Source organism: Macaca thibetana, chromosome 15 (assembly GCF_024542745.1).
Source record: "Macaca thibetana thibetana isolate TM-01 chromosome 15, ASM2454274v1, whole genome shotgun sequence".
Classification (NCBI taxonomy): domain Eukaryota; kingdom Metazoa; phylum Chordata; class Mammalia; order Primates; family Cercopithecidae; genus Macaca; species Macaca thibetana.
This window is the reverse complement of record NC_065592.1, coordinates 80,851,247-80,865,466: the sequence shown is the minus strand read 5'-3', so window position 1 is coordinate 80,865,466 and position 14,220 is coordinate 80,851,247. Positions and strand designations below refer to the sequence as shown.

The 14,220-nt window shown below is 39.0% G+C and overlaps 1 protein-coding gene across 2 annotated transcripts in view; it reads right to left on the bottom strand.

The window, feature by feature from the left end:
• PGM5 (phosphoglucomutase 5) overlaps window positions 1-14,220 on the bottom strand; it is a 180,145-nt gene that overhangs the window by 64,976 nt on the left and 100,949 nt on the right. For both annotated transcript variants that reach the window (XM_050761744.1, XM_050761745.1), the window contains one exon: window positions 7,614-7,729. In XM_050761744.1, the coding sequence (XP_050617701.1) occupies window positions 7,614-7,729 (116 nt within the window). The remainder of the gene's footprint in view (window positions 1-7,613; window positions 7,730-14,220) is intronic.

Genomic DNA, 14,220 nt, shown 5'->3' with positions numbered 1-14,220 from the left:
GAGGCCAAGGTGGGTAGATCACTGAGGACAGCAGTTTTAGACCACCCTGGCCAAAATGGCGAAATCCTGTCTCTACTAAAAATACAAAAATTAGCCAAGGAGTGATGGCGCATGCCTGTGGTCCTGCTACTTGGGAGGCTGAGGCATGAGAATCACCTAAACCCAGGAGGCAGAGGTTGCAGTGAGCCAAGATAGTGCCACTGCACTCTAGCTTGGGCAACAGAGCAAGACTCCATCTCCAATGTAATAATAATAATAATACTGAAGATGGTAGCCAGGCTTGGAGATCTTCTAGGCATTCACAAAGAGAACAATTCTTCAGTATACCTGTGAGTATTAACACAGCTCTGGGCTGTGACAATTTATATGTTCCCAAAATGGTATGACTTCTTAGAAAACTAATGATAATGATGGAAACCAATAGAACATTTTCAACAAATTCCCCCCAAAATGTCTAAGTTTTTGTTTTATCAGATCTTAATGTTACTGTTTTAACACAGTATGTTTTTGTGTATGGGAACAAGCCCAGATTTCTTCAAATTTGGAACTTTAGAGGAGTAGCCAGAATGCCATTTAGATGAACAATCTTCTTCTATTTAAGTCTGAGGATTGACAAAACATTCTCCTTTTCCCTCGTAAAGCAGTTTTCTGAGACCCTTCCCAGGAAGTGGGTGCATACCTGGTCCCAGCACAAAATATGACTTGGCTTCTTAAGTGACCTTGGTTCTTCAATAGAGCAAGAAATGCAGGCTTCCTATTTTCCAGGACCTGGAGCTTTCCAAGGGAGAGAAGTCCCAGCACTGACACCTGTCACCAGCTTATGACCTTGGCAAATTCTGAGAGCTCAAGATGCTGGCAAGGGAAATTTTCACTCAGGATACATCTTTCTTCTTTTCAATCTATCCTTGGGCAAAAGCTTGGCATTCTCAGCCTGAGGCAGATCTGTATTTTGAAGCTTTCTTGGCATGAAACTATACATTTCTGGTTGGTACTCAGTTCCATGACCCAGGCATGCTGGAAAAAAGCCTTCCGTTGAGAAAAGCTTGGATCAATTTTAGAAGTTTCCCCCCTGTACTGAGGCTAGAATCTTCCATCTCTCCTCCTGTAGTTAGCTCATTTAATTCTGAAAACCATATCCCAAGATGGAGAGCGCCTATGATCAGCTGACTTTTACATGTTGTGAATAAGGGTCAGAGAGGCCACACGGCTTGTCTATAAATAGTAGGCAAGGGTCTCGAATATGGGTCATCAGCCTGACGTTCCTGTGCCTTTGTACTGCCACGTCCAAACCTGGTGTGGCATCTCAGCACATTCTTGCTACTCATTCTCATGAAAAGCAAAACTACTGGTTTTCTCTTAAGCAATGTTTTCTATTCCTGACTGCACATGGGAATTACTTGAGGATCCGTATTTAAAATGCAGGTTCTCAGGCTCCACACTGCCAGGGATTCAAAGTGGGGGTGGGGTGGAAAATCTGCATTTTTAATAACCTTCCCTGTGATCCTGCCACAGCCAGCTCAGTGCAGTAAGGAAGCTCAGTGCAAGAGCAGAATAAAGCCACTTTCTCTTTCCAAGGCTGGGTGGCCTAACTCCTTCAGACTTCGATGGGGCATTTCCTGCTGAGTGCGGGAGAGAGAGAATTAGTCATTGTTTTCATGGGAGAGACTAATTAGCACAGTGGAAAGTGGCATACACTTTAGGGCAGGGGACTTGTCTTTTAGTTCCATTATAATTTTTTTTCTTTTTTTTTTTCTTTTTTTTTTTTTTGCCATAGTCTCACTCTGTCTCCCAGGCTGGAGTGCAGTGGTGCGATCTCAGCTCACTGCAACCTCTGCCTCCCAGGTTCAAGTGATTCTCCTGCCTCAGATTCCCAAGTAGCTGGGATTACAGGCGTCTGCCACCACACCCAGCTAATTTTTGTATTTTTAGTAGAGACGGGGTTTCATCATGTTGGCCAGGCTGTCTCAAACTCCTGACCACAAGTGATCTGCCCACCTCTGCCTCCCAAAGTGTTGTGATTACAAGCATGAACCACCACACCCGACCTGTTCCACTGTAATTTAATTCAAGCGGAGAACTTTTCCAAGCTCCATGGGCACGAGTGCGTCACTTAACCGTGTCCTGGGCTCGGGGGCTTTATCTTGTCTGTCAAAGCAGCCTAAAGTCACTTTAACCTGCAGAATGGCAGAGAAGGCAGTATTTTAAAGTCTTATACACTGAAAACTCTCTTGTGCTCCTTTAAAGGAAAATGATAGATAACTATAAATTGAGAGACTTTTAAAACTACCTTCAAGCCCAGCCTATGTGTTGCAATCGGCATAGCTGTCTAAAAACAAAGCTTGCTGCAGTGTCTGTAAGCAGACCTCCCACCATGCAGAATGTGGCATCCTATTTCTGGTTGACTCAAGTCCCAGCATGCAAGATGCACAGGCAAAGGGCTTCAAGAATTGCCCCCTCACTTGTATTTCCAATACTACTTTTTGAAACTTCCTTCTCTACCCTACCCTATACATCAAAGGTCAGCAAACTACAGCCCATGGGCCAAATCCGGACTTAATTTTTTGTAATTAACGTTTTATTCAAACACAACCTTGCTCATTTGCTTGTGTATTGCCTATAATTGCTTTTGTGCTACAATGACAGATTTGAGTAATTGTGATGGAGACCTTTGTCTCACAATCTGGGGGCCTCTTGGCCCCCAAAGCCTAAAATATTTGCTATCTGGCCCTTTATGAGAAAAGTTTGCTGACCTCTGCTATAGAACCAGTCTTTAAATTTAGACTTTTTTGACTAAGACCTACAATAAATACATTTTTCCATGCAACCTGCTATACCCATACATGCATGTACGCATATTTACATGCACACATGAACATTTCAAAAACAGGATCTTTACTGCATGAAATGAACATGCCCCCACATTCCCTGCTCTCCCACCTCTATTCCTCCCTGGACATCACTCCCTGGCAAGACCTTGCTCTTTCTTCTCTGTGTGTACATCCACTGCCCCAATCCTTCTGTAAGCACTCATTTAACTTCCATCTCTCATAAAGTGTGCTTCAAATCTCCAGCCCAAAAGCACTTTCTCCTTTTGTCCTCTCCCATAGCACACTTTCTACTCCTCAACTGCGGTGCTTCAAAGTTTCTGCTTTGTAGAGCAATCATCTATGCATCTCTTTCTTTCTTTCTCTCTCTCTCTCTCTCTCTCTCTCTCTCTCTTTCTTTTTAGACAGTGTCTTGCTGTGTCACCCAGACTGGAGTGGCATGGCTCATCATAGCTCACTGCAGCCTGGAACTCCTGGGTTCAAGAGATTCTTCTGCCTCAGCTTCCCAAGTAGCTAGGACTACATGTACATGCCACCCCCTGGCTAATTTTTTTATTTTCTGCAGAGATGGGGTCTTAACTTCATTGCCCAGGCTGGTCCTAAACTCCTGGGCTCAAGTGATCCTCCCTCCTTGGACTTCCAAGTGCACCTTTCTTATATGCCCTAAAGTGCTCAGAAATTCGGAAGGGTGTGGTGCTGAGCATTTTGTATTCTACACACCGTCCAACACAATGCCTGGTACTGTGTCAGCACTGAATAAATGTTTATTGAATTGAAATAGGCAAATATTTATTACTAAAAGCATAACATGGCTTACACATGGAATGTTTATCTCTTTAATTGGAAACTAAAAGTCTATAATATATTATAAACACTTAATAAATGCTTATAAAGACAGAGAAAAGGGATAACCTGTACTTACCATTTTTCATTCCAGTTTCTAGATTTGTTTTACTAACTAGTGACAGAATTATTGTATACGATATATAATTTCTAATTTTTTGAGTTACAGTCACTGGTCTAAGCACACCAAAGAGGAAGGAAATCACTCTATTTGTTAGGGCCCCAGCAGAAAAAGGGTATACTAGTTTTGGCTGTCCAGAGCAGAGCTACCATCTGCATATCCTGAATTTAGACAGTAGTACCTGAGAAAGCTTGATATGGTCTCTTTTTGTCCCAGGAAACAAAAATGTGTGACATCTCTCATGTACTATTAATTGTAGTGTTGGTAGGGTCCAACTGATTCGTGTAAGAAGAGAAAACATCCCAGGAAAAATTCCTTCATGAAGCCCAACATGACTTGAAATACTCATTATGATCATTTAGAGTGAATTTGTTATAATCTGTTTAAGCAGGACCCATAGGACTTATTCTCAGAAATTCAAGTATGAGTTTATACCAGGAAATCAATTATGATATTTCATTATATTCATATAACAAAAAAGAAAAAACATATTAATATATCACTAGATTCTGACAAGGTACCTGATAAATCCAGCAGTCATTCCTAATAAGACTCTAAGTAAATAGGAATGGGAACAATAGTCTATATAAACATGATAAAGATTTTACCAATATTAAAAAGCAATCATCAAAACAGATGGTAAAATATTAATACTAAATCCATTGCCACTAAAATTAACTTTTTATTACTTATTATTTTGAAGATGATAGCTACTGAAATAAGAAAAGAATATGAAATAAAGGGTGTATGTATGTTCTCACTTATAAGTGGGAGCTAAATGATGAGAACTGATGAACACAAAGAAGGAAACAACAGACACTGGGATCTACTTGAGGAGGAGGGTGGGAGGAGCGAGAGGAGCAGAAAAGACAACTATTGGGTACTGGGCTTAATTTCCGGGTGATGAAATAATCTGTACAACAAACACCTGTGACACGAGTTTGCCTGTGTGACAAACATTCACGTGTACACCTGAGGAAAGAAAAAGAGAGACAGAGGGAGAGGGAGAGGGGAAGGGTTGTAGATATTAGGGGAAAAACAAGAAAAATATTTTATCCATAGACTATATGACTGTATATTTTAAAATTCCAAGAGAATATAGAATTTTTGGAAAAAATCCACTACAATTAATATGATAATTATATTAATAATTACGATAATTGCAACTAAGGAAGTTGCAAACCAGAGAAAAACCATATTAATCAATAGCTTCTCTTCATACAAACATTAAGCAAATTAGAAAGGAAAATTAGGACAGAAGCATCAAAATTAAGGCAATTTTAAAGCTCTACAGGAAATATGACCCAGTTTCTTCAATGAATAAATAATAAGGGCAAAATGTAAAGAAGAGAAATGTAGATTAAAAGAGACTTAAGAGACATATCAGCCAATTACAATGTAAGATATTTTAGATCCAATTAGAACAAACTGTTAACGGGAAGGGGGAAAATGAAGATAGAGGAAATTATTAAGAAATTACTTTCGGAGTTCCACTTGTGTACTTCTCTTTAGGATATGGAAATCAGTAAGAGAAAGCTATTCCCGTCCTAGCAATGGTAAAAGACCAGGAAATCTCAAACATGATAAGTTTTCTTGAACTCAGAGATCTGAGATAACAAGACAGTCAAGTGAATTCCAAAGAGAAGCCACTCCAAGGAGAGACAGATCCTGAAAGCTCTCTCAGCTTTGGCAAAGCACAGGAGAAAGAGGAGGCTGCCATAAAAAACAGATAATAAGAAATCATGTAAGAGTTTAAAAAATTCTTAAAGGCCTAGTATAGGCTCTCACGTTACTTTAAAATCATTTGGGGTCCCAGGTACAAGGGGCACATTTTCAAGTTATTTTCCACAGATCTCCACTGGGTCCTCACAAAAAATTAGGAACAAAGAGGGAAACGTGGTGGTACAAGTATGCAAGCAATGATCAGCTGCCGCTGGGAGACAAGCATGAAGCCCTTCCGCTCCTCAAAACCCTTCTCTCAAATGAAACAAACGCTTTACGCTCCTAGGTGTACACGCTGAAAACCTTCTCATCCCCAGGTCCAGAAAAAGATCTATTGTCTCTGAGAGACGGGCAAAAGTAAGAACCCTTCTGCCTCTGGGGAGAGGGTATGAAATCTTGTGCTCAGAATCCTGCACCAACACTAGTCAGAGGTCAGTGCTATCAGGGAAGGTTTAAGAGCCTGGAGATAGAACTCTATTTTGTGTCACAGACTTGCAGTCGCTACTGAAAACTAAGGGTGAAACAGGACCACTTAAAAACCTCTCCAGTACCCTTCCCCAGTTCCAGTACCCAGTAAAAATATGCCACTGCTGGGGGAATTTGAAACCTGTGGTTCACTGAAGGTTAAAACAGAAACAGTAAAACCCAAATCCAGTTCACTGTTTGACTAGGTTAACTTAACCTTCCACACTAATTGCCCCAAAAAAGAGTTGTACCCATTTCTAGGCATAAATACAATTGACCTGAATATCTACTGTTCTTATCCACATATTGTTCAGCATTCAGTAAAAAAATTAGGAGATCTACAAAAAGCAGGAAAACCCTAACCATTGTCAAGAGATAAAGCAATCAACTGAATCAAAGTCAGAGAAGAACCAGAGATTGGAACTATCAGACAGGGTGTTTAAAATAACCATATCTAATATGTTAAATGAGCTAATGAAAAAGATAAACAATTACATAAACAGATGGGGAATTTCAGAGAGCTGAAAAATATTTTAAAAGAGTCAAAGATAAATGCTAAAAAAAAAAAAAAAAAAAAAAAAAAAAAAACCAGCAGCAGAGATGAAGATTTCCTTCAACAGGCTCATCAGCAGATTAGACACAGCTAAGGAAAGAATCAGTGAACTAAAAGGTGTTCCAATAGAGATGATCTAAACTGAAACACAAGAAGAAAAAAGGGGAGAAATAAATCAGAACAATGAAGGTAAGAGCTCATTTATCATCACAAATTATCTAACACATGTGTAATTGGAGCCTCAGAAGGACAAGAGATGAAGAATGGGGAAGGAGAAATATTTGAAAAAATAATAGTTGAGCATTTCCTAAAATTAATGAACAACAACAAATGACAGAGCCAAGAATTCAAGAGAACCCCACACAGAGTTAAACACATACATGCATACACCCCTAGACATATCATTAATATAATAAGACCTTTGAAAATCAAAGATTAAAAAAAATTGAAGTCAGCCAAAGGCAGGAGATTTTGGGGTACTTTACATACAGAGGAATAAATATAAAAATTAAATCCAACTTCTTGGAAATGATACAAGCCAGAAAACAACTGGATGACATATTCAAAGTATGTAAAAAAAGAAAATGTTTTTAATATTTTAGGTGTGATAATGGTACTGTGGTTATGTGTTTTTTTCTGAACAAGAGCCCTTATATTTAAAGATTCATCTTGAAATACTTATGGATAAAACAATAAGCTACAGAGGATTGCTTCACAATAATCAGGGAGGAACATTCCCCTGTGGATGAGGGTAGAGATAAAGGAAGACTGACCACAAGTTTATGACAGTTGAAATGGAAGTGACAGGAACATGGGGATTCAATGCAATATTCTCTCTACTCTTATACACTTTAAAGATTTCCATAATATAAATTTTTAAAGAAAGAGAAATTTCTAAAAAGAAGAAACAAAATGGACAAAAGAGGTAAGCATATCACAACACATACTCTACTAGGTTTTTCTGACTTTTTTGCCTCTATTTAACTGTTCCTGTGTAATTCACAGAAAGTTCACAGGTCTCCAAACTGAGATCACAAAAGGCTGCAGCCACCCTCCCCAGTAACATCAACCCAACAAAGCCTACCAGTGCCAAAGCTCTCTTCCCCACACAGATTGCACCGTCCTGAGTCCATCAGATTTGAGAAGAATCTCCATCCAGCTGGGGTCTCATATACAGGGACCTTCATTGATTTGGCCACTCTGAAAAACAAAATTTGAGAAAAGTCGATTCATATACCTCATTTTCAGTTTTTTCTCAGCATAGTAGGGGAAGTCTTTAGGATCTACTAATTCCATAGCTAGATTTCAGAACAATCTGGGTAGTGTTGACAGATTTCAGGATATCAAGTCATAAGTTAGAAAACAATAAATAACCCATTTCAATGGTTCTCAATTTTGCTTTCTCCACCATATAGAAAATATTAAGTTAATATACAGAATATTTTTTACATTTGTTTCACTTCTATACATTTTTCTTTATCTTTTTGGAAAGAGTCCACGTGGGGATATGAGAATCTAAATTAAGAGGGTATTTGGGCACAAACACTTTGCAACATTGTTTAACAGTATCTACTCAAGATGAACTTACCCATATTCTATGAACCAGAAATTCAACTCCTAGAAATTACTAATGACATGTAGCAGACACTGTGATGTGCTGCTCAGATTTACCCCGACCACACCCACCCACCTGCTCCCCAATGGACACACGTGTGCACACACACATACACACACACTTTAGACATCTTAGGATGAAAATATGCATCCTACCAGCTACTAGGAATGCTGATTGCTGACAGCTCGCAGATGTGGCCCCTATTCTTTGCCAAAGAGAGATGTCTCACCCCAAATCATGTTCCCATGCCTGGGTTAATCCACATTCAGTGACTGGTATAAAGGGTTGTATAAAGACCTGGCCTCCTTGCCCCAATTTTGCACAACTCTAGAGGGCCATTTCAGCTCCAGAGCTCCCCACAGGTTGGCTGAGGCCTTTGTTGTGACTGCATTTCAATCCAACTTCTCTGTGTTCAATCCTCCTTTCTCACTCCCCCGTAAGTTTTGATCTTGAATGCAACTTTGATCGTGAAGGCAGAAACGAATAAACTTCCTGAAAGCAAATATCTCTCAGAGTTGCTTCCTGGGGAACACAGTGTGCAATGTTGCTCAACCGGGTGTATATATAAGATTTTACAAGAATGATCATAGAATCACAATTTGTAATAATTGAAACAATCCTAATGTCCATCAAAGTAGAATGGACAAATAATTTGTGATATACAATGTAATACTATAAATCCTATTGTGCAAACTATGGCCACATGCAACAATTTGAATGACTCTCATAAATACAACCCAGACAGGATCTGGATTATGATGGCTTGACTTACAATTTTTCCCCTTTATGATTGGTTTATCCAGATACAATCCCATCGTAAGTTGAGGAGCTCCTATGACTTATGGTGGGGTTGTGGTTTCTACTGAATGACTATCGCTTTTGCGCCATCATAAAGTCAAAAACTCTTAAGTTGAACCATCATACATCAGAGACTGTGTGCTGTGTTGCCAGCATTAAATGCATTTTTGACTTAACGATATTTTTGATTTAAGATGGGCTTATCAGGAGGCAGTATCATCTTAAGTTAAAGAGCATCTGAATTAAGTAAAAGAAGTCAGTAACAAAGGTATATACACTGTATTGTTCCACTTAGATAAAATTCAAAAACAGCCAAAACTTATCAATGCTGTCAAGTTTCAGGCTCAGAGAAGTCAAGTTTTTGTTCAAAGTCTCACAGAGGTAAGGGGCAGTGCTAGAAATGGGACCCAGATCTGCTTAGTTCTCCTCATGTTCCATTCCATTACACCATCCTGTCTCTTCAAATGTCTTAGTGCTTCATGAGGGATGTAGATCTCAAAGCAGGCTAGGGAATGAGCTGATACCACAGACATTGGCCTTTCATCTTCCCCACATGCTAGCAACTGAAAGAGAAAAACACCAAATGCCTACCAATAGCAAGATTTAGTTATTTAAAGGCTGTGAGTGCAGGGGATGATCATAGAGTGGGATCAATGAGGGTCTTGAGAAAGAAGAGGAAGAAAGACAAACACAGGATAAAATACACCACATAGTAATGATTCCTTTAGGTTGGCTTTGCAGCCAGCTAAAGGAAAAAAACATCTAGAAACTCTTGCCATGGGAAGGTGAACACCTCACTTTTCACAAACCCCAAATACAATGAATGTGCTCAGGACTGAAAAATTGTGTGCTGCCCCTTCCAGTTTGTATTGAAAAGCACTTTTCAGGTGGTCAGCTGTTATTTCAAATATTCTGTCTTCTCTCTTTTTCAATGGTTTAAGAAAGTTATAGAATCATGCTTACATCCTGGTAGGAACAATGAAAGAAACCATCCACAAACTGTACAGCAAAGGTAAATTTTCATTTACCTTTATAATAACATTATTTTCATGGTCAGAAGACTATGGAAGGTCAGAAAAACATTAATTTCATCGTCAGAAGCTCAAGGAAGAGAGAATAAGTCACACAGAAGCCTTCTGGGACAGCACATAGTCAAGCCTGGGTCAAAGTTAATTCAACAAAGATGAATGCATATGGATGACAAATAAAATGCGCAACATGGGGCAGAGGTGAGGGTGAGAGTGAGGGTACAGGGTGTGGGGATGTATGTTCTCTGACCAAAACATTCTTGTAGGTTCAAAGCCAAGTTGGCAGGTCTGAAGGGAGGGAAAAGGATTTCCCCAGCTCCCACCCTTTCAAATTAATCACTGTCAGGAGGTCATCAAGCTGAAGGCTGTGGCTGGATTTTAAAGGAACGGATACTTTTATAACTATGAGCCACAGTTGCAGCTATCCAAGCCAAAATAACAATATGGGTAATCAAATTCCAGGATGCTGGGTATGAGTTAATTGTGTCCTAGGGTCAAAAAGGAATTTCCCTCTCTCCTCCCTCTCCTGAACTTGGGATTCATCCCAAACACAGCATTCAGCAGATACCATGCGTTAGACAGGTTTTTGGCAGGAGGCCCCTGGAATCTCTGAAATCCTCTAGTACAAAAGCTGAAAACGAAGTTGCCCATGCTGAGGGACTGAACCCTTCTCCCCAGCTGCTTGCCATTGTGTGGGGGAGATAAACATGAGAACTCACTTCCTAGGAAAGGCCAGAGTGTGAAGGGAAAAAAGGGAAAGTAACCTGGGCCACATTTTTCCTGCAAGTGAGAATGAGCCTGAAAACTATGCTCGATATAACTCTTTAGTCTGAATTTTAAAACCTCCTAAAATGTGACTTAGGTTGGAAATTGTCTCAACCTAGCTTTCCAACAGTTTCTCCCCACTATTCCTTATGTGTTCTATGCTGCTAACAAGATGAATGATTTCCTATTTTCCAAATATACCCTTAAGTTTTGTTGCTGTATATTGCCCAGTCCTTTTATATGCTATTCATTTTTCCTGGATTAATCCTTCTTTCTCACCTCTGTCAGAATACTTCAAGTTGCCTGAAGACCTACCTTAAATGCTTTTCCAGCATAAAGCCTGTTATTTCATTTTGTGATCTTATAATGGGATTGCTTGTACTAGATAATTTATAAAAAATAGAAATTTATTTCCCACAGTTCTAGAGGTTGGGAAGTCCAAGATCAAGGCACCAGCATCTGGTGTGGTGAGGCCTTCTTGCTGCACATGGCAAAGGCAGCAGGAAAGCTAGCCTAATTCTGTGTAAAGGCTTTTTTATAAGGGTCTTAATGCCATTAATGAGGAAGGAGCCCTCCTGGCCTGATCATCTCTTAAAGGCCCTCTCTCTGAATACTATCACATTGGCAACACCTGACTTTTGGAAGGAATGAAGTTCCAGCATGAATATTGCAAGCGACAAAAACTTCCAAACCATAACAAAGCCTGTGGCAAAGACTCCTAGGTGGTCAAAAATCCATCTCATCTTTTCGGACACACGGGTGGACTGTAGTTCTCAACCTCCCTTGAAATTAGCTGTGGTCATGTGACTGAGTTCTAGCCAATGAAACTCAAGTTCTAGCCAAGGGAACCCCTCTTTCAGATCTGGCTATAAGATCTTTTCATTTTCCACATTCCTTCTCCTTCTGCCAGCTTGATGTGGACAAACCCAGCAACCTTAAAAGCCTTATGTTGAAGATAGCTGACCCACGAGTGGGGAGGACCTGGATCTCTGAATCACCATCTGGTACAGAGTCAACTATGAATCAGGAATACCTGTTTTTAACTTTAGGAGATTGAAAACACCTTTTTATGTGCTTGAGTGGTTATACATCTTGGGGATAGTTTTATAGTAGCAGCTACACTATCTTAATGAATCTAGTCCTTTCCTCATCACTGAAATCAATCCACGTGACCATTCCCACTGTGGAGCTTCCGTGGTATAGGTCTTTATGTTCACATTGTCCTTGCACATGCTGTGTGCTGACTGAACACTTTCCCTCCACACACAAACACTATCACCACCACCAATGTGCTAGAACTTCTATGAGGGCAGGACCTGCATCTTATATGTCTTCATGGCTCCTTCAATGTCTAGAATAAAACAGTGCCTCTCTAGACTTGTCCTCAATAAATGCTATATGATTTCAGTTGACTAATAAATATTATTTAAGGAGTTGTTAAAAGGGTTTTTAAATAGCAGGGGACTAAGTAAATCTATTTTTATGGTCTTTTCTCCTTGAAGTTTTCTTTAAAATATAATTAAGTCATTTCTGCATGTTTTATCTAAATTAGTCATTTTGAGAAAAGATAATTTCTCCAGGTATTAATTAGTGGGGCTATTAGGATGTGGCAAAGGCATATCTTAGAAAGACAGATCTTACAGAATGAGGGGCAGTGACTAAATGATCATCAAAAGTTTGAGGAGCAAAAGGACACATTATTTTTATCTTACCATTCTGATGGTCACGCTACCCTTATGTGATCAAACAGGATAGTAAATACAAAAGTACCTTAAAAGTGCCCTGAAAGCTCACTAAGCATAGGGGTGCTGACATATCCACCTTTGCACCTTCAGTGTCCTGGCCAGTGCTTGCCCATAGTAGGTATTCAAATATTTATTAACCCAAAGCGCTATATCATTATGTATGATAAGAGTCGACCGGAATATCATATATTGATGATTCTTTGTTTACCTTGCAAGAAAGTAGCCAAATAAACACAGGCTGATCATATCAAGTGTATGAGGCATATCCAGCTGCTCTTGGAATCCTCCTTCAAGAAAGTTGTGACAGATTTAAAGAGCACAAGATCCAGGTCTCTTCCTTTCCTCTGTCTTCAAATGTCCACTTTCTTGAGAGCCAAGAAGGGCCCATGGTACTATTTTCTACACCCTGAACTCTCAGACCCCTTTTAAGACCCTCAAATACACAGATTAGAAAAAGATATTTGTGTCATATATATCTAACAAAGGACTTACATGCAGTTTATGTTTTAAAAAACTCTTTTAAACAAGGTTTTTTTTTCTTTTTTTCTTTTTTTGTTTTTAAGGCAGATAACCTTAAAAAATAGGCAAAAGTTTTGAACAGGCACTTTACAAAAGAACATATTCAAATAACAATTATCATATGAAAAGATGCTCAACATCACTAGAGATCAGAGAAATGCAAATTAAAACTACAGTGAAATATTACTATGTATCCACAAGAGTAGCTGGAAAGAGTGGTATTGCTAAGTGCTGGTAAAGATGTGGAGCCCTAATGTACTGTTGAAGGGATGCAAATTATTACCAATTGTGGTGTATTTATTCAATGTGGTATATTCACACAAAGGAGTACCTTAGGAAAACAAAAATGAACTGCCTGCCATTAGATGAAACAATAAGAATGAATGTCATGCTCATAACATTGAGTAAAATAAGCCAGACCCAGAGGAATATAAACTGTATGATTTCATTTATGTATCATTCAAAAATAGACAAAACTCATCATTGATGGGAAAAGTCAGAATAGTGGTTACCTCTCAGGAGGAGAGAGAATAAGTGATCAGAATGGGGAACAAGGAAGCTTCAGGTGCTATTCTGTTTCTTGATCCAGATGGTAGTTACAAGGTATGTTCATTTGGTGGAAAATTCCTTGAAGTAAACATTTATGAGTTGTGCCTTTTCTGTATGTCCATTATACTTCAATTAAAAGTTTATTTAAAACAAAAAGCTCTCTGCAGTGGTTATGACTAAGTGCATGTTTGAATTAGCGATGTTTACATAATCCCAAGAAACAAACTACTGAAGATGGAGTTTAATAGCATCCTGGATATATTGGTTAATGTCTAACAGACATTTAACATAACAGCCCTCAAGTTAGCTCTTCAATATTTTCACATTGATGAGTTCACTCCCAGATCCCTTCTTTGATGTCTAGCACTGCTGGCTGGGGCTGCTCTATGGTAAAAGGCTTATATGAGTTTGTACTTTAAAAGTCTGTTTAAGAAAGCCTACCTGGTTCATATATGAATGAGGCAGAGTTCAGCTAAACCTGGTTTTCTAATAGCAATCTTAAAATCTACTCTTAAACCCATTTTTTTGGATGGAACAACTCACACTTTCAGGTATTAATAAAATAAACATAAAACATGAGGCTATCATAATAAGGGAACTACAAAAGTTTTTCAACCATATATATAAATTTTAGCAAAGGGCTATTCAATCCTGGGACCTCCATTATTTCAG